We start from the raw sequence: 22083 nt of genomic DNA on the forward strand, positions 1-22083 counted from the left end.
GGGATATGAGGGGAAGGCAGGAACGGGGCACTGATTGTGGATGATCAGCCATGATCACAGTGAATGACAGTGCTGGCTCGAAGGGCCGAATGGTGTACTCCTGCATCTATTGTCTATTATCTATCAGTCAAGGGAAGAGATTGCTAAGTGGATAGGATGATTCATACATGCGCTTAAAGCCTCCAAGAATATGTGGAACACCCCCATAGACACGTGGCAGCCCATGACAGCTGAATGTGGAGATGAATATCAGGTGGCATAGAGTCCATGCCTTGAGAGCACACCCGCAGCCTAATATAAACAGCAGAATGAGTGCATCGTCTCACTGGCTACAATCCACTTGCTCTATGAAGCATCTCCTGCTCCACTGGTTGCAGAATCTGCAGGTTCCACAACAAAGCCATCATCAATCCCATGGGACTGCCCTAATAGGTGAACCAAGTAATACAGGGAGCATATTGGATAATAGACGATGATTAGTTTGTCCATCCCAAACTACTATAGGAACATTTTATAATTAATATGAGATTTCTGAAGTTATTTTATTAAGTCAGGAACAGGATTGATGCTCCATATCAACATCATATTCCAAGGTAATTTCTATGTCATAAGGTCATAAGGGATGGGAGTATAATTAGGCCATTCAGCCCATCAAGTCTACTCTGCCATTCAATCATGGCTGATCTATCTCTCCCTCCGAACCCCATTCTCCTGCCCTTTCTCCAACCTGTACTAATCAAGAATCTATCTATCTCTGCCTTAAAAATATACACTGACTTGGCCTCCACAGCCTTCTGTGGCAAAGAATTCTGCAGATTCACCACCCTCTGACTAAAGAAATTACTTCTTCCTAAATCTCCTTCCTAAAAGAATGTCCTTTAATTCTGAGGCTAGACCTGGACTCTCCCAACGCTAGTCCTAGACTCTCCCACTAGTGGAAATATCCTCTCCACATCCACTCTATCCAAGCCTTTCACTATTCTGTATGTTTCAATGAGTTCCCCCCCTAATTCCTCTAAACACCAGCGAGTACAGGCCCAGTGCCGACAAACACTCATCATAGGTTAACCTACTCATTCCTGGGATCATTGGGATGTAAACCTCCTCTGGACCCTCTCCAGAGCCAGCATATCCTTCCTCAGATATTCCTCTCAAAATCCCATAAACTCCTCTGTGCCATCTCCGATGCAATCACATCCATCCATTCACCTTGCTCTCAATGTCAGCCAGACCAAAGCGATGTCTGGATGATTGTTGGCTTCAAGAGGGAAAAGCCGTGGATCCACAAATCTGTCTTCATTAGTAGTTTACTCAACCCTCTCCAGAGCCAGCATGACCTTCCTCAGATATGGTGCCCAAAATTGCTCACAATATTCCAAATGTGGCCTTGCCAGCACCTTATAGAACTTCAACATTACATCCCTGTTTTTGTACACAAGTCCTATTGAAATAAATAAATAAATGATGTAGGGAACTTTCCCCACATAAATTGCTGGGATTTTAAGATTGCTGTGTTGGATACGTTCCCAAGGCAGTAGAAACAATGAACCACAAATGGACTCAAAGTGCTGGAGTAACTCCATAGGATAGGCAGCATAGGTGACATTGGGACCCTTCTTTCAGTCTGAAGAAGGATTCCGACTCGAGCGTCACCCATCCATGTTCTTCAGAGATGCTGTCTGACCCGCTGAGTTACTCCAGCACTTTGTGTACCTTTCCAAGGGATATGGAAGAAATGCTGGTCATGCTTGCGCTGTCTACACCCTGCGAGTGAATTAATAAGAATGCAAAAGATATCTCATGAACATTCATTATTAGATGATTTAAACTGTGAGAAAAACAATCATGAATCAATTTATAGCTGAACCATGAGTTTTATAGGGTGAATGGATGCTTCCGCTTATGTTTATTATACTTTTACTTAGATGGTATGCAGTTTTCTAATTTACTGTAGGATTCTCATGCATTAAAAGAGGGCCAGTACTAACACCTAATGGATAACAGGCTGGCCTAGAGCTCTCTCAATTTCTAATTGTACCTCTAATTGAAGGCTGTCAGAAACATTACAAAAGTGGCGAGAGATCTGGAAAATCCATGTGGAAATTCCATGTACATGTAGGAAATGCAACGTGCTCTCATTGGGAAGATCAGTTTGATTCTCCTCCTGCTCCCTTCCCCCTGTCATAAATTGGACGCCACACTTTCCACTGCACCTTGATCAATCTTGCTCTACCTGGGGGATTGTCATACCTGTGTAGGAAGGAACTGCAGATGCTGGTTTACACCGAAAATGGACACAAAATGCTGGAGTAACTCAGCGGGACAGGTAGCATCTCTGGAAAGAAGGAATGGGTGATGTTTTGGGTCGAGACCCTTCTTCAGACTGAGGGTCAGGGGAGAGGGAGACACAGAGATAAGGAAGTGTAAGGTTTGAAAACGAGACCGCAATAGAAATGAAGGTCAAGGAAAATGTAGAGTAGATCTTTGTTAGCTAGGAGACGGTGGCAACAAAACATACAGAGATAAAATGTAATCGGGGATAGTCAAACTGGTCGAAGAACTGGGAAGGAGGAGGGATGGAGAGAGAGTGAAACCAAGGGTTACTTGAAGTTAGAGGTCAATATTCATACCGCTGGGGTGTAAGCTGCCCAAGCGAAATACGAGGTGCTGTTCCTCCAATTTGTGCCGGGCCTCACTCTGACAATGGAGGAGGCCCAGGGCAGAAAGGTCAGTGTGGGAATGGGAGGGGGAGTTAAAGTGTTTAGTAACCGGGAGATCAGGTGGGTTTAGGTGGACTGAGCGGAGATGTTCAGCAAAACGAACGTCAGGCCTGCACTTGGTCTCGCCGATATATAAGAGTCCTCAACTGGAACCGCGAATACATTCGTTGAGGTTGGAGGAGATGCAAGTGAACCTCTGCCGCACCTGAAAAGTATTTCGGGGTCCTTGGACGGAGTCAAGAGAGGAGGTATAGGGACAGGTGTTGCATCTCCTGCGGTTGCAGGGAAAGTACCTGGGGAAGGGGTAGTTTTGGAGGGGAGGGACGAGTTTACCAGAGAGTTGCCGAGGGAACGATCTCTGTGAAAAACGGAAAGGGGTGAAGGTGGGAAGTTGTGGCTGTTGGTGGGATCCCGTTGGAGGTGGCGAAAATGTCGGAGGATTATGTGCTGTATGTGATGGCTGATGGGGTGAAAGGTGAGGATTAGGGGAAATCTGTCCCTGTTGCGACTGGGGGGAGGGGGAGCAAGAGCGGAGATGTGGGATATCGAGGAGGGCCTGGTGAGGGACCCATATATGATGGGAGAGGGAATGAGGACATCTCAAGTGACCTGGTATGGAACACCTCATCTTGGGCACAAATGCGGCGTATATAGAGGAATTGGGAGTAGGGGATGGAATCTTTTCAGGAGGCAGGGTGGGAAGAAGTGTATTCTTGATCGCTGTTGGAGTCAGTAGGTTTATAATAGATATCAGTCGATAGTCTTACCTACTGAGTTTAAATGGCCCAGATGTTTGGTTACCTAATAAAATAACCATTAGAAGCAGGAATAGGCTATTTGGTCCTTTGTAGACAAAAATGCTGGAGAAACTCAGCGGGTGAGGCAGCATCTATGTAGCGAAGGAAATAGGCGACGTTTTGGGCCGAAACCCTTCTTTAGACTACGGAAATAGGCAACATTTCAGGCCGAAACCCTTTGTTCCTTTGTGCCCGATTTGCCATTTATCAGCGCTGATCTTTCAGTTCTGTGCTGCTTTCCGATACTGACCCCGTAATCCCTCAACCTCATTGCCAGTAGCCTTACTGCAAAAGCATTCTTAAGCCAAGCTCTAGTTATTATTGTTCTGTTCACTGGATGGTCTCTCCACAATCACTTTCTATCACGAAGGTCCATGAGATGTATGTCCCTCAAAAACATAGACTGCTTCACAACTTTTTGGAGCCAATTCCCAGCAAAGACCTCTTAATATTTATTGTAAAAACATCACTCTCATTCCTGACATCCCCAATGGCTGAAACTACACTGCCCTCTTCCAAAGATTATTCATTGTCTGGGTGAAGAACTGTCTTCTCATCTGCGCATGAGTGGGATCCTCACTAGAAGTGGCTTGTATCGAAAGAAAGGCTGAAATGTTATGTCTTCATAAAGGCTTGCAGTAACACAAGTCTCAAGCAGAATGCTTGCCTGGCACCAGAATCGGTAACCATATTGCAACTACTTCTACAGTGCTTTGATGATCAGAGAATTACATCACTGGAATTTGTTGCCTGGCTCCTTATATATCCCTACTTTGAATATATGGGATTCATTCCAGGGAAATGAGAAGGATTATGTAATCCCTGGAAAGTGACACAGGAGGCTTTACTCAGTATCATCAAACAAACGCCCAGATATGGGAAGCGTCTCTGCAGTATAGATGTCTCCATTAGTTCTTAACATTCTATCACACGTGATCAAAGGTCTTTTATTATCACGTGTACCAATTAAGGTACGGTGATATTCAAATTACCATTCAGATAAACAGATACCATCTACCTCAAATGTCTCTGCAATCATATAGCTACACTGGTAAATGTCAGCATTTGGGATTTATGTCATACTATTCTATTTGCAATGTGTACTATGATACTGCAAAAATATTTTTACATGGCTTTTAAAATTGTACAGTAGAACTTGTCATGTTCAAATATCATCATTCATTATACACAATTATCATTAATAGCCCCGTGTACAGTCATTCTGATTCGGTGGGAGCATGGTTTAATATGACAACTACAAGGTGTTGCTGCTATATAGTTAAATCGAATTTATAATTTTTGAATCACATTTCGAAATCATCATTAAGAGAGGCCCAGTAACCTTATTACCAATTGGAAATTTCTCTATTGACATCAACATGGTGGCTAGAAATGACATTTCCAAGATTTGGCTTCAAGAATTAAAATCAACATTAAAATTCAAAGAGAATATAATCATGCACAGTAACACATTTCATTTATGATCTAACATTTTTCATTGGACTGAACATGTCAGAACTGTGAATGAAACAAAAGTAATATACCAGAGTTTTCAGATATCTACCCCTCCTTATGGTTCTATTTTCAATCTTGTTTGAGAAGTAGTCCCATCAAAATATTATTCATTGTGATTGATCAGTTGAAAATATTTTTGTGTAAAAAGTTACATCAATGATATTTCATTATTTATATTTTCCCAACTAAATATCTGACATTATAAAGTTTGCCCTATTGGTACAATGGAGGTAAAGGGTTTATCTGGTTATGCATTTTATTTCACAAATGAAACAAAGATTGTATTAAAAGCAAAGAAGGGTTTTGGAAGCAACATGGGTTTTTAACATCAAAAAGTTGAATTCTTTTGGAGTAACTGCAATTTGTTAAGGTATGCCAGTTGCCTGACGTGATGTTAATATTCAGTGAGGGTTACTAGTAGAAGCTTGGAATGGCTGAGTTGAAGGAAGGCATTGCTTGTTACAACTGGTGTTGCCAAAAGGTTGAGAAGTGTTAAGTAAGCAAGATCGGTCAAATACAAGTGGAAGAGAATATTATGTCAGGACACCAAAATATGCTGTAATCTTTCATATTGCTCATAGCACATAATTTAAAAATGTTTCTTTTCTCTACCACCTCCCTCAAGCCTCCTATTTTTCCAGGTATTCAACACAAATGAAAATTCTTCATCAAAGCACTTTGAAATGCTTCCAACCCCTGAACAGGCTGGAGCAACATTGATTCCTTTTTATAAATCTTTGGAAAAAAATCACCTGGCTTTTTGAAAACTTTACTCCTGCTGTTAATATGGAATATATCTACTAAATTAAACCACTCTTTGCTTTGATTTCTAAGGGATGTTTCAGCCATCTGTGCTTGCGTTTATGAACTTGGGAGGAGACAGCTGGTCTATGAAAGAGGACACAAAAAGTTGGAGTAACTCAGCGGGACAGAAGGAATTGACAGTAACTTAACTCTGGAGAGAAGGAATGGGTGACGTTTCGGGTCAAGTCCCTTCTTGAGTCTGAAGATGGGTTTCGACCCGAAACATCACCCATTCCTTCTCTCCAGAGATGCTGCCTGTCCCGCTGAGTTACTCCTGCTTTTTGTGTCTATCTTTGGTTTAAACCAGTATCTGTAGTTCCTTCTCATATGCTATGAAAGAGGACTTTGTTTTGGTCCTGCAGCGAATTCTAGTCAAGTCTTTTGATTAACCATTCCTTAAAGTGAAGGCCCAAGCAACTCAGCTGGAAGTACTGAGATTGTCAGCTGGGAAGCAGGAAGTACAGCCAGTAGTGAGTGAGTTCCACTGACTGCTGTGTTTGTGTTAGTACTCTGCTTGTGAGGAGAGAGACTTGTGTTTGTATATTTACAGTGCATGGACAGAGCTCCGCTCTGCTGGACATATTTCACAAGTCTACCAATTTAACCACCGGCCCTCTTCTGCCGCTCATTGGGAAGAGCAGTTAAATATCTCCCATTGGGTCTTATTTTGCAGTTGTATCAAATTCTGTACTAATTGAATTCCATTGCCATGCAGGCATTTTCACTAATAAAGACCAGTTTGAGTTTCCTGATGCAGGGTAATAATTTAATAAACACTTGTAATGTATTAATCGCTTATTTCCTCCAACTTCCTCAGCGATACGCTAGAGAGAATTCAATAACTATCACATCATACAGCAAAAGAGATATATTGTTCTGTAAGTAAATAAAAAGCACACTCCTCTTGCATTAGGATTTGTTAGCTGAAGGAAGGTTTATTCATGCACGTGCATTAAGCCTATACTGCAAAGAGGATCAGACCATTACTTTGCATTTTTGCAGGTTGCCTAATTAAAGATTGCATGCAGGGTTGGTAGGAAAAAGAATACTGTACCAATTGGCAAGGGGCATCCAGCCCATCCAGACCAGGCTGACCTGGCTCCCCTTTTTCCCCCTTATTGCCGCGGAGTCCCTGTTTATTGAAATTAACTTGCATTGTTATTGACAACGAACTGCTCTGCCTGCGGAGAGGCCAACACTTGACATTTTATAAACAGGAGAGAGAAGCAGCTACTGGTTCCATAGGCAGCGTGTGCAGAGAGGGGTTTCCATGACACGAGGCTCTGTCTTAATATTTCTTCTGATTTTGCACTTATTAGTGCCTACTTTAAGAAGCAAATCTCACTTTGTAACATTTTTCCAAGCACAAATCAGAGATGTAATCAAAGACCAATTTTTGTAGTACTTTTCATCTCCAAAATCAGACGCTTCCAAAATGTGTAAACGTCTAAATATTTGGTTTGTGGTGAGTGTGATGGGACCAAAACCCTCGTCACACACATGGAGCAAATCTTGTGATCCCTGTGACCAGATTGCTGCAAGGTACCAGGGTTTATGGCAAGTTTAGTCAATTGTTTTATCAAATTGTCATATAAATTTGGTTGAAGTAGTTTTGCTTCTTTATACATCTGAGGAATGTTGGAACAGAATCTGCCTCTCACTTTTGCTTGGCTTTTCATCTGATTACCAGTACACAGCAGAGACATACCAATGGGCAAGGTGCATCTAATCCAGGGGCACCCTGTTCTCCTTTCTCCCCCTTAGGCCCTTTTTTGCCTTTCTTTCCCTTTTCCCCCTGTGGACACAATGGTTTGGTCAAAAGAAAAGTTTTGTGAATTCAGACATTGCTACATGTACATGACGTCCACCAATTTGAATGATAATAATTAAACAATAAAAGAGTAATAGTATTTAATGCCAGAAATATGTTGGTTGGTTATAAGGGATAAAGGATTGCAGTGAAGATAAGGGATGCTATTAGAAAAGGGGAATTAGTGTGGTTGCAGGAACACAAGGGAGTGAGTTATATTCGGAAAGAGGTAAAACTTCAACTCTAATTTATTAGAGTGGTCAAATTAAGGAGTAAAAAGATAAAGGATGGGGCAGGACCAGAGGTGGAAATGAATTGGCTGGAGTTTCATGGGGCAGAGTGGGAAGGAGAAGGGTAGGCACCTCCAGGAAAGAGAAACATGCTTCAATATGAGCAACAGGAATAACAAGCACTTAAAAATAATCTCAACAGAGGAAGTGGCCATTTGCGTTTGCCTAGGAATGCCCTTAGTAACTTGGCAGAAAACTGCCACACAGAGACTTGGTGATATGCTGCTGCGATCATTTATTCTGCAGCCAGTGATCACTGTCCCCAATCGAGGGTTCTGCCTTGGCAAAGGGAAACGGACACTGCCTCAGCCGACGAGAAACAATGCAATTAGTTGTGCAGCTGAATGCAAAATGGCAGTCAATTATAGTTCTTCATATAAACTGAGCACAGACCTCCTCAAGTTATAAGATATCCAACGATGTGAAAATCAGACTAATGTGGACATAGTACACATCCTCAGGAAATAAAGTGCAGCTGTATACATGGCACTTAGTCAATCAGAGAGGTGTGTTGTGTTTTTATAAAATCTTCATTAAGCATTTGATATTTTACTTGTTGAATCTTCAAAAGTGGCGTGCATTAAGCTATATGTTTGTATGATTACTTCATAAAACCAATTTGCTGGTCCAGTAATTTCAGTAATTATTGGTTTTTCCAATTAATATGACATGACTTCAGTTGTCTGACAGTGAAACGGCCTGATCATGACCCTAGAAAAATCACTGCTGGATAGCTCATACATTTAAGAAGGAGTGCAGTCAATGGATAGCACGTGAGGGCCAACTTCCTGAGTACATGCTCGTGGCGAGAGCTTCACGATCTTGCAACACATATCATAAAGCTGGGGCAACACTGCCCACTAGCCCCGTATATGTACTGCCAGCTTGTGGGGCTCCATGCCAACGACGTGCACTCGATCAGCCTTACATCGTCCACAAGTGATGCATGACATACATTGCAGAGCAAAGAGTTGCTTGCGATAAATGCTACAGTTTACAGTCTGTAGTGTACGCAGTTAGTCACATCAATGCATTGCTTTGCCGATGTGGCATTCCCCTCCACATATTTTTAAAGGAGCAGTTCATTCTTATTATAATGAAAAAAAATATACAGGCTAACACCGAATGTGCAGAGGAATGCCATATGACTATCCATCGTATGATAATGCCAATTTCAAGGCTCATGTAAATGGATTTTAGGCATCGTTTACATAAATTGGAAAACTCATGCAATCTACAAGAGAGCTCATATACATTAATTAATAGGAAATCTGTGAATCAATAATACATGCAGTCCATTGAAGAGCTCTGGATGGATATAAATTATTCAATCTACAGTGTTTCCTGGTCGGAGTATGGTGAAGACTTATCTCATGCTGTTATCGATGACAGCTCAGTGAAACTATGGATGAATAGCTCACATGCTATATAATACATGCTCTCTAGATTAACATTTCTAAACATCAGTGTTCAAAATCCAAATGATAGAGGCTTCAGTATTCCTTGTTATCCGGCCCAGTCACCTACTTTCCAACACCAATTTCAGTTTTTTGTGTGCTATCACAAACTTATCATGTGCCCATCAAAGCAAGGACCCTGTAACTCGAAACAAATCAAAAGTTGCAGCAATCAAATAACAAGGAAATCGAACCCAATTGCTGCAAAACCAATGATTGAATAGTTTGAAATGACTGACTACAGAAGCATCAGATCGAAGATAATCCCAGACACATCTTCTCGTTGGTGAGAAACAACAGGGGTTGTCTGTCTGGTCTGGTGTTTAGTGAAATTTAGATTTAGAATTGCAGGTTGATTATAATTGTTATATGTTATATGGTTATTATATGGTCTGCTTTACTGTGTTTCTAAACCATCATTTCTAAACCTAAGAAAAGATAAAACTGGGGCAGAGGTCGCTCCAACGATCAATTTAGTCAAAGACAAGATATCTTTGGGGTTTTTTATTCGGAAGCCAATTTTCCATAATCAAGTGAGGTATGAGCAACAGGAATTTCACCTTGGGTGGGAAGGTTAATCAATTAAAAAAAACCTTCAATCTTAATCACAGAAGGGGTGGATTTTTCTGTTGTAAGGACAGTGAAAGCAACATTATCCACCATCGACAGTGATTTAAAGATGGCACAAATGTGTGGTTTGATGTGGAAACCCTGCAGACGCTGCCAGTGATTTGCTGACCCTCCATGGACTTTTTTTTGCACGAGTTACTGGTAACATTGTAATGGACACATCTACTTTGGACCAAAGAGCTAATTTTATACTCGATTATTTCCTTTTGAAAAACCCTGATAAATAAACAATCCAGAAATATAATTGAGTAACTGTTTACTGAGAAGCTCTGTGATTGAAAATGCATCTTTCTGGAGTGAAATCTGATGAAGTTTATTTTGGGATATTTTTACACGTCTTAATGTGAGCCGCGCCTGTGTGCTTGAGGTGATTTCAGTGTCAGATGGACATCAAAAGCCAACACACCCCTTGCAAAGCTTCTTGGTCACTGTATTTCTTCAGTGCAATCCAAAAACTCTGGTCTGAGACACAACTAAGGGAAGTTCATTATTGACTGCCTCCAACTTCTCCTCCCCTCCCCTCCCCGCACCTGGCTCCATTGGCTTTCCTTTTGGTTTGCTTGCACCAATCAATCGCCTGCCCCAGTCTCTGAACTCCACCCCTTCCCCTCCCTCCGCCGCTCATCATCTTTTACACCTCCTCCCTCCACTTATCATTTATGGGCCCCCCTCTCCCTTTCCTTTTTATACTGACTATCTTCCCTCTCCACTCTCACACCCGAAACATTGACAATTCCTTTCCACCACACGCCTGCTTCTTTATCCACTGAGTTCCTCACGTAGCATGTTTTACGCTCATTTTTTACATTCTTTCCTCCTTCGCCCACAATGGTACTGGTCTCTACTTGCCCAACCAACTGATTCTATCTCTCATTGGGCACAGGCTTGTATTCCCAAAGCCCGGATCACAAACTCACTGACACTTTCCTATTGATTGTTACAAAGATCATTGAATCACCGGACCTTTGTGGGCAGCTTTGAGCGCCGCTGACTGCAAAATCCAACTCGGCGAACTAGACAATACGTCCAATCCTCAAATTCATCCTCATGCAAACAGTTGCCTTCGCTCCATCCAGTAGGTGGAGCATTGGAATATGACTCAAAGTCCATTAGCCTCCTGTAATACAGTCACCAATTGAACTTGATAATTGCCACAGACAATTCACTAACTAAAGGTAACTGCTCTCAGCTCAAAGACAAATAAGCTGGCTTCCACACTAAAGAGAGATGTATATCCCAATGTTAGGCTTATGATTCAGATAAAAATAATAGCAAAATGACGAACCAAGTTATAATACTTCCATCACTACCTTTGCCCCAGCAAGCTTTCTGCTTAATGTATGAAAGTTAAGAATGAATGTATTGACATTCTTTGCCCCCATGTTTTATTCGCTTTTCTACATGACATTGAAAATGACCTTTAATGATCTTGAGATGAAATAGGAAATGCCCTGCGAAGATTAATTGTGTAAGAGCACTATTTGCATCGTGTTTCCGAACTCTACCTCACCATGTTTGATTGAATTTGTGTGGCCACAGACATTTATAGAGTTATTAATGTTATTTTTCTCATGATATCATGCTAAACGCAGGGCAACTCCGAAAGGAATACTGGAGCTCTGTGCATCTTGGTTTCATGCTCACGGATCCACTTCAATCGACAATATAAACAGACATCTAGACGATGGCGAGCATTAATAAACATCTTTGCAACATCACCTTTTCTCCCCTCTCTCCTCTATCTCCTTTCGGACCGGAAAATCCCTGAAAGGCACAAAAGTTATCAATAATGATTGGATAGATTTTAAATTGGAGCTTGGAAAAAATAATAACATTACAATCTCAAATTATTTATATTTAGATTGTATTTACAATCCACTCAATACTTGACATACAAAAGTTGTTAGTCTCATTTTCTTCTTGCTAATTACTCCTAACTTCCTACTTTTTATTGAATATGGTAGAAAATATGAATCTATTCAATATGAATATATAACATCAAATATGTTATATTTTCAACCTTGAAGGAGTCTATTTGATCCTAGGGTCCGTCAGTTGCCAGGACAGCAATCCCATTCCCCATCTCCTTCTCTCTCTGTTCCGCTGCCAATTGTTCTCCCTCTTGTATAACCATAATTTCCTCTTTGATTTGTTTTGCCACGAGCCGACTCTGAGTGATAATTTACAGTAACCCATTAACCAACCAGCACTTCTTTGGGTGGGGAGGAAGCAGGAGCACTAGAGGGAGAAGGTGAGTAAACATATAAACTCCACACACACAGAACCCAAGGTTAGGCTGAAAATCATGTCTCTAGATCTCTTGGTCTCTCAGCACGGTGGCGCCACGGTAGAGTTGTTGCCTTACGACGCTTGCAACACCGGAGACCTGGGTTTGATTCTGACTATGGGTGCTGTCTGTATGGCGTTTGTACGTTCTCCCCATGACCACATGGGTTTTCTCCGAGGTGGAAACATAGAAACATAGATTACCTCCCACAGTCCAAAGACATACAGGTTTTTAAGTTAATTGGCTTGGTGTAGTGTAACAATTGTTAAAGTGTGGAGATCGCTGGTCAGTGTGGACTCGATGGGCCGAAGGGTCTGTTTCCACCCTGTATCTCTAAACTAAACTAAACTAAACTGTGAGTTGGTACTAACTGCTCTGCCACTGATCTACAACTTCTTGTTTTGTTTTGCTTGAATAAATCTTATCATTCAGGACAGCTCACCAAATTTCCTCTTTCCGGTGGAAACAAACCCAATCATTTTAATATTTCATCGTTTGTCAAATTTCTGGCACCTGGAATCTGCTTTGTTGCTTACCCCTGCATTTTCGCATTATTAGCAGGATACCAAATGGGAATATTTAAATAATTTGAAATCAACAAATAAAACAATACAAATTTGAAATTTCAATAAAAAAACTATTATATATTCTGCTGTTCTCAATTAACTAAATGTCATAGTTCTATCTGGGACATGACAATAAAACACTCTCGAAGTGGACAAAATTGGTATCCTGTGAATACAAGACAGACAGAAACAGAGTATAAAGGAAATAAGACTTACATCTAGCCCTGGATCTCCATCAAGGCCCTATCAAAGAACAACAAATATATAATGATTGACATAGCAATTTCCAAAGAAATTCCCTGGAAAGATAAACTCTCCCTTGTGTGATTCAAGAACTCGTTCAAGAACAGCTTCCTCCCTGTAATTAACAGGTTTTTGAAACATCTTAACTACAACCCTATCTCAGGCCTGAACCACTACGAACTCTTTATAGTTTGATGTTGCACGATCATGGTCTAGTTTTCATAGGATAACCGATAATTTGTTGTGTAGTATGCGTTGTTGTTGCATCTAATGTGCCTGTAAAGCTGCACCAAGTAAGAATTTCATTGTTTTGATTCATATCTGGTGCACATGACAAAAATACCATTCTTGATCTTGATCTCTTGTTCTTGATCTGGTGTTTAGTGAAATTTAGATTTAGAATTGCAGGTTGATTTGGACAGTTCGAAGGAGTGGACAGATAAAATGAATCAGTAACAATAATGGGATGGGAGATAAATGGCAACAATAGATTGGGAAAAGGGAGTCATGCAACAAGACCTGGGAGCCCTTGCACACCAGTTGATGCAAGTACGCATGTCAATGCTGCGGGTGGTTAAGAAGGAAAATTATATATTGTCATTTGCAGCAGGAGAATTTGAGCAGAGGGATGTCTTGCTGGAATTATACAGGTATTAGTGAGGCACCTTGAGTTTTGTGTGGGCGGCTTTGGGTTTCTTATTCAAGGAAGGATGTGCATAGGCAATGCTAGCATTTATTTTAAGAGGGCTAGAATACAAAAACAGGGATCTAATGCTGAGACTCTATAAGGCATTGGTCAGACTGCATTTGGAATATTGTGAGCCGTTTTGGGCCCCATATCTGAGGAAGGATGTGCTAGCATTGGAGAGGGTCTAGTGGAGGTTTACGAGATTGATCCCAGAATGATCACAGAGAAGATTGGGTTAACATATGATGAGCGTTTGAAGGCACTGGACCTGTACTCGCTGGAGTTTAAAAGAATAAGGGGGGACTTCATTGGTGAAAGCCCTGGACGGAGTGAATATGGAGAGGATGTTTCCACTGGTGGGAGAGTCTCGGACCAGAGGCCATATCCTCAGAATAAAAGGATGTACCTTTAGAAAGGAGATGAAGAGGAATTTCTTTAGTCAGATGGTGGTGAATCTGTGGAATTTATTGCCATAGACGACCGTGGAGGCCAAGTTAATGGATAATTCTAAGGTGGAGATTGACAGATTCTTGATTCGTAAGGGATGTCAGGGGTTATGGGGAGGACAGGAGAATGGGGTTGAGAGGGAAAGATAGATCAGCCATGATTGAATGGCATAGCCTTAATGGGCCGAATGGTCTAATTCTGCACCTAGAACTTATGAACGTGAACTGATGGAGAGATTTAAGCAAGGATTCACTCGACCGATTAAGTGATACACAGAAAGACATTGGGCCAATTTGGCTTATATTCACTAAAGTTTAGAAGAAAAAGATGGAATCTGTTAGAAATCTACAAAGATCGAACCAGACTGAACCATTTCAATGTAGGCAGGATGCTACTGAGTCCAGGACCTGGTGTTCCAGTCTAAAGAGGTAACGCTACTTAAGATGGTGGTGAGGTGACATTTCTTCTCAAATAGAGTGAAGCAGTGAAATTATTTGTACAGAAAGCAGTTGAAGTCAACTCAATAAACATATTCAAGAAGGAGTTAGATATTGTTCTTCAGGCGAGGGGAGATCATGGGTTAAGTGGGAATGCTGCAACTGGGTACTGAATCAGCCACAACCATACTGAATGGTAGAGTCAGTTCAAGGAGCCAAAAGTTGACAGCTCCTATTGCTACGTATGTTTCTATATTCAGCGCCTTGACAAGAGAAGAGTAACTCTCTGAAGGTTTTGCACAGCACCGTTGCAGAACCACTCACAATTCCTCTCACACACTGTCCTTGCACACACTGTAGTGGGTATGTTCCAATATAAGGTGCATTGGGAGCCACATCCGTCTGCCCCAAACACAGTTGCAGATTGCAGTTCAATATCAGTCTGGGATTGCTGCTTCTGGTGGAGAGTGCCGACAACTTGTTGATTGCCCACTTGTACACACTCTGTCTGAGACTGCAAGAAATTGCAGAGTGTAGTGGATGGAGCCCAGGTCATCACATAAATGAACCTCTCCCCCATGAACTTCATCTACACTTCATGCTGCCTTGGGAAAGCAGCTAACATCCTCAATGAGATGCAAGAAACTGTAGATGCTGGAAACCTGAGCAAAAAAAAACCCTGGATGAACTCAGCAGGTTAGGTAGCGTCTGTGGGGGAAATGGACAGATGGCATTTTGGGTCGGGACCCTTATTTAGACTGATGAACATAATTCAAGATCATTTTTTATCCCAGTCATTCCCTCGTCTCCCCTCTCCTGGCACTAGATATAAAATCTTGAAAGTATACACCATCAGATTGAAGAACAGCTCATAAACAAGGGTGTACACCTGTCTTCCAACCAGCCTCATTGCAGACATTGCTTTTTTTCAAAATAGCTCTTTCTCTGTAACTGTAGCACTACAATGCTGTAACATTATATTCTGCACTTGTCTTTGCACTACTTGTTGAAGTAATTGTAAATGACTTGACTGTACTCGTATATAGTATGACTAAATTGGATAGCAGGCAAGCAAAGCTTTTCACCATTATCTCGATATACGTGACAATAATAAACCAATACCAATAACAAAGTTTGACATATAATCTATATATCCACAGTCTACTTATCACAATCATTTTCAGCATATAAATGACAAATTGGTTCCATGGACCGACTCACGTTTTGCACAAATTCCACATTAAGTCCCTGAACTTATCTCAGCTGCAGCTCTAAAGTTCACCTGAACTTTGACAGCTCCTCCTGTTCCATAAAGCACTGATGTCTGTATCCTACCTAACATTGAGCCCGTTTCTCATCCAGACAGATTTTACAGTTCAAATTAAAATTTATTCTGCATGACTAAAATCTCATCATAGCTTCAATTTAACAATCCGTATGTTCCACCAGACACACATCCACGTTAAAATGAGGCTCCGTTATCTCCCTGAGGCAGGTGCCGATGATTCCAAGGCATTATTTTGAGGAAGAGCTGGGCAATTATCTGTGGTGGCCTGGTCAATGTTATTATACTTTTAAACATGTGATTTGGTCATTATCGCCTTGCTTTAGTGGGCTTTTGCCATATCCAAACCATAGTGAACCTGCTGCATTATTTATCGGTTTATTTATTGATTTATTTATTGGTTTATTTACCTCCGGCAGTATGTATCGGTTGCAAGAGTGTGTGGGATATTGTGAACACTTCTTTCTATTCCCGCATCAAGGGTGTTAGCTTACAGCCTATAGTATTTCAGCTACTAAACCCTGGCAACATATTGCCAACGTGGGATTAGTTCACGAGTATGGCTCTTCTAATAAAATGTACCAGGCAATTAAATATTCACTTTGGATTAAAACTGTACATTCCCTGATGTTCTCCTCCAGTCAGTGGCCTGCAGTGATCCCAGCACAGCACTGGCAATCTGTTGGTTTGTATAAGCAAGGTCTCTTTTAGCTTTAACTAATTGGAAAACCTCCAGTTGAAAAAGTCTACATGATGACAAGAGTGAGCTTGTCTCTGTACTTTACCGTCAGAGCTCAATGGACCAATAAGAACCCAAATTTTTGACATCTGTCACGGCTGTCAACGTGCAAATTCAAGCCACAGAGCAGATAAAATGCGCTTGAACTCTTTCCCAAGCCACTAGTAATCGTGACGTTAATAGTGCTGTACACTTTGGTGTTTGCTTCCACATGTGGAACTACATTTACTTACAGGCAAACCTGTCGGTCCTCTAGTCCCAGGGTTACCAACAGCTTTTTCTCCCTGAAATAACAACAATTTTAATATATTTAATGTAGTTTAGGGATTAGTTTATTTTAGTTTAGAGATAGAGCGTGGAAATAGGCCTTTAGGCCCACCGAGTCCACGCCGACCATCGATCGACTAGACACTAGTTCTATGTTATCCCACTTTCGCATCCTACACACTAGGGGGAATTTACAGAAGCCAATTAATCTACAAACCTGCACGTCTTTGGAATGTGGGGGGAAATCAGAGGACCCGGAGAAACCACGTGCTGTCATGGGGAGAACAAACAGCGCCTGAGGTCAGGATCGAACCTGGGTCTCTGGAGCAACTGCGCCACTGTAGTGCACTATTTTATAAAATAAAATAAATCATTTGCAAGAAAAAAGTATTAGTAAATGGTTTTAATGTCTTTAGGTGTGACAGAGCTGGAAACTGACAAATGCAGCAAAGTTTAGAAAGTGGGTGCACAGAGGTCAGAGTACCCACAGCGGTGATTGGCAATTAAGTACTGAAATGAAAACCATCACTGGAGAGGTCTATTTGAGACAGATCACTTTGTTTTTTTTGTGGACTGGAATAATGGAGGTAAATGGGAATTGAAAACTGTTGAATTGAGAGGTTGAAAGTGAGGCAAAAACTGTGGCCAATTGATTGCCGCACGATTTCAGAACACTAACCGGGCTGGCCATCTTACGTGAGTCTCCCGTCAGTCTCCCGTCTACACTAGTCCCACCTGTCTGCATTTGGCCCATATCCCTCTAAACCTTTCCTATCCATGAACCTGTCCAAATGTTTCTTAAACGCTGTGATATTACCTGCCTCAACTACCTCCTCCGGCATCTCCTCAGATACACCCACCACCCTTTGTGTGAAAAAGTTATCCCTCGGGTTCCTATTAAATCTTTCCCCCCCTCACCTTACACCTATGTCCTCTGATTCTTGAGACATCTCACTGAGATATGTGGGACAGAATCCGTGGGGAATGGGGGAGGGGAGGGTGAAAGGAACACGCCTTGTTGGAGTTTTGTTTATCGTAGAAGGTATTAAGCTCATCTGAGAGAGAAACATAGAAACATAGAAATTAGGTGCAGGAGTAGGCCATTCGGCCCTTCGAGCCTGCACCGCCATTCAATATGATCATGGCTGATCATCCAACTCAGTATCCCGTACCTGCCTTCTCTCCATACCCTATGATCCCCTTAGCCACAAGGGCCACATCTAACTCCCTCTTAAATATAGCCAATGAACTGGCCTCGACTACCCTCTGTGGCAGAGAGTTCCAGAGATTCACCACTCTCTGTGTGAAAAAAGTTCTTCTCATCTCGGTTTTAAAGGATTTCCCCCTTATCCTTAAGCTGTGACCCCTTGTCCTGGACTTCCGCAACATCGGGAGCAATCTTCCTGCATCTAGCCTGTCCAACCCCTTAAGAATTTTATAAGTTTCTATAAGATCCCCTCTCAATCTCCTAAATTCTAGAGAGTATAAACCAAGTCTATCCAGTCTTTCTTCATAAGACAATCCTGACATCCCAGGAATCAGTCTGGTGAACCTTCTCTGCACTCCCTCTAGGGCAATAATGTCCTTCCTCAGATTTGGAGACCAAAACTGTACGTAATACTCCAGGTGTGGTCTCACCAAGACCCTGTACAACTGCAGTAGAACCTCCCTGCTCCTATACTCAAATCCTTTTGCTATGAAAGCTAACATACCATTTGCTTTCTTCACTGCCTGCTGCACCTGCATGCCTTCTTTCAATGACTGGTGTACCATGACATCCAGGTCTCGCTGCATCTCCCCTTTTCCTAGTCGGCCACCATTTAGATAATAGGCTGCTTTCCTGTTTTTGCCACCAAAATGGATAACCTCACATTTATCCACATTATACTGCATCTGCCAAACATTTGCCCACTCACCCAGCCTATCCAAGTCACCTTGCAGTCTCCTAGCATCCTCCTCACAGCTAACACTGCCCCCCAGCTTAGTGTCATCCGCAAACTTGGAGATATTGCCTTCAATTCCCTCATCCAGATCATTAATATATATTGTAAATAGCTGGGGTCCCAGCACTGAGCCTTGCGGTACCCCACTAGTCACTGCCTGCCATTGTGAAAAGGACCCATTTACTCCTACTCTTTGCTTCCTGTTTGCCAGCCAGTTCTCTATCCACATCAATACTGAACCCCCAATACCGTATGCTTTAAGTTTGTATACTAATCTCTTATGTGGGACCTTGTCGAAAGCCTTCTGGAAGTCCAGATACACCACATCCACTGGTTCTCCCCTATCCACGCTACTAGTTACATCCTCGAAAAATTCTATAAGATTCGTCAGACATGATTTACCTTTTGTAAATCCATGCTGACTTTGTCCAATGATTTCCACTGACCACTTTCCAAATGTGCTGCTATCCCATCTTTAATAACTGACTCTAGTAGTTTCCCCACTACCGATGTTAGACTAACTGGTCTGTAATTCCCCGTTTTCTCTCTCCCTCCCTTCTTAAAAAGTGGGGTTACGTTTGCTACCCGCCAATCTTCAGGAACTACTCCAGAATCTAAAGAGTTTTGAAAGATTATTACTAATGCATCCACTATTTCTGGAGCTACTTCCTTAAGTACTCTGGGATGCAGCCTATCTGGCCCTGGGGATTTATCGGCCTTTAATCCATTCAATTTACCCAACACCACTTCCCGGCTAACCTGGATTTCACTCAATTCCTCCAACTACTTTGACCCGCGGTCCCCTGCTATTTCCGGCAGATTATTTATGTCTTCCTTAGTGAAGACGGAACCAAAGTAGTTATTCAATTGGTCCGCCATATCCTTGTTCCCCATGATCAACTCACCTGTTTCTGACTGCAAGGGACCTACATTTGTTTTAACTAATCTCTTTCTTTTCACATATCTATAAAAACTTTTGCAGTCAGTTTTTATGTTCCCTGCCAGTTTTCTTTCATAATCTATTTTTCCTTTCCTAATTAAGCCCTTTGTCCTCCCTCTGCTGGTCTCTGAATTTCTCCCAGTCCTCCGGTATGCTGCTTTTTCTACTAATTTGTACGCATCATCCTTCGCTTTGATACTATCCCTGATTTCCCTTGTTATCCACGGATGTACTACCTTCCCTGATTTATTCTTTTGCCAAACTGGGATGAACAATTTTTGTAGTTCATCCATGCAGTCTTTAAATGTATTCCATTGCATATCCACTGTCAACCCTTTTAGAATTAATTGCCAGTCAATCTTGGCCAATTCACGTCTCATACCCTCAAAGTTACCTTTCTTTAAGTTCAGAACCATTGTTTCTGAATTAACAATGTCACTCTCCATCCTAATGAAGAACTCAACCATATTATGGTCACTCTTGCCCAAGGGGGCACGTACAACAAGACTGCTAACTAACCCTTCCTCATTACTCAATACCCAGTCTAAAATAGCCTGCTCTCTCGTTGGTTCCTCTACATGTTGATTTAGATAACTATCCCGCATACATTCCAAGAAATCCTCTTCCTCAGCACCCCTGCCAATTTGATTCACCCAATCTATATGTAGATTGAAGTCACCCTTATAACGGTTTTGCCTTTGTCGCACGCATTTCTAATTTCCTGTTTGATACCATCTCCAACTTCACTACTACTGTTAGGTGGCCTGTACACAACACCCACCAGCGTTTTCTGCCCCTTAGTGTTTCGCAGCTCTACCCATACCGATTCCACATCCTCCAAACTAATGTCCTTCCTTTCCATTGCGTTAATCGCCTCTCTAATCAGCAACGCTACCCCACCTCCTTTTCCTTTCTCTCTATCCCTCCTGAATATTGAATATCCCTGGATGTTCAGCTCCCAGCCTTGGTCACCCTGGAGCCATGTCTCCGTGATCCCAACTATATCATAGTCATTAATAGCTATCTGCACATTCAACTCATCCACCTTATTACGAATGCTCCTTGCATTGAGACACAAAGCCTTCAGGCTTGTTTTTACAACACTCTTACCCCTTATACAATTATGTTGAAAAGTGGCCCTTTTTGATTTTTGCCCTGGTTTTGTCTGCCTGCCACTTTTACTTTTCACCTTGCTACCTATTGCTTCTACCCTCATTTTACACCCCTCTGTCTCTACGCTCACACATTTAAGAAACCCTTTCCCTTTCGTGAAAGATCTTGGATCCAACCCAGATTTTGGTTTGTCGCCTATGATGCATCTCTCTTGGTTGAGCTTAGTGCTTTTTATGTCCTGTAATGTTTGCCTAGCAGCCACTTGATTGAATTGAGCCTCCAGCCTGTTTTGGAAATCTCTCTTGACATCTCTGATAGCTTTAAGGAAATGATACTTGGCCTCCTTGTACAGTGCAGGATTGGAAGCCTCGGATCTGGACTTTAGCAGAGAGTGAATCCCCGTGTTCATCCAGTTGAGATTCTGGTCATTGTTGATTTTTAGGATATTGACGGTCAGCAATTTGGACAGAGTATAGCCAGTGATTTCCTGGGGTTGGGTCTGGACTGTCAGTTGCTGGAGATGGTTATTGCCTGGTACCTTTGTGGTGCAGTTATTACTTGCTACTTAAATGCCTATGCCTGAATGCTGACTAACAGTGGCTGCTTATAGACACTTCTTTAGTAGCTGAGGAGAATAAAGCATTTGCTGGGAAAGAATAAAATCAGATGAACACCCGGTATCAACCCGGTTCAAATTTGCACAATACAAGGTCACTCTCAGCCTCAATAACCTTGCAAATTCCTCCTTCCAATCTTCTGACTGGTGTCTAAATTGAAAGGTGAATCCCATGAATCAGTCAAGTAACAACCTAACCATCAGAATCATACATTCCAATTCAATGTGTTTGGACTCTTCCATCATATTCCCCGTGTGCGCCCTGTTCCACCAGCAGGATGGACCCACCATCCACATGGTCCACAACATTGGCTCCAGAGCCCACAATGTATCAGATCGAGCATGGGCAAAAATATAACCCACCACTTGATGAATCTGTACTCCTCAATCAAAAATCAATGTGCTGGAGGAACTCAGATAGGCAGGCATCATATGGCAATGGAAATGGACAGACATCAGTCTAAAGAAGGGAGATACAAATTGCTAGAT

The 22083-nt window shown here is 41.9% G+C and overlaps 1 protein-coding gene across 18 annotated transcripts in view; it reads right to left on the minus strand.

The window, feature by feature from the left end:
* col25a1 (collagen type XXV alpha 1 chain) overlaps positions 1–22083 on the minus strand; it is a 654016-nt gene that overhangs the window by 6459 nt on the left and 625474 nt on the right. For 9 of the 18 annotated variants that reach the window (XM_033025377.1, XM_033025353.1, XM_033025313.1 and 6 more), the window contains 4 exons: positions 16949–16999; positions 13093–13119; positions 11743–11787; positions 7545–7631 (listed from right to left, as the gene is read on the minus strand). In XM_033025377.1, coding sequence (XP_032881268.1) covers positions 7545–7631; positions 11743–11787; positions 13093–13119; positions 16949–16999 — 210 coding nt within the window. Of the gene's footprint in view, positions 1–6890; positions 6969–7544; positions 7632–11742; positions 11788–13092; positions 13120–16948; positions 17000–22083 lie in introns of all 18 variants that reach the window. The other 9 variants (XM_033025404.1, XM_033025386.1, XM_033025440.1 and 6 more) reach the window with 3 other exon arrangements.

This window comes from Amblyraja radiata, chromosome 1, assembly GCF_010909765.2.
Source record: "Amblyraja radiata isolate CabotCenter1 chromosome 1, sAmbRad1.1.pri, whole genome shotgun sequence".
Lineage (NCBI taxonomy): Eukaryota > Metazoa > Chordata > Chondrichthyes > Rajiformes > Rajidae > Amblyraja > Amblyraja radiata.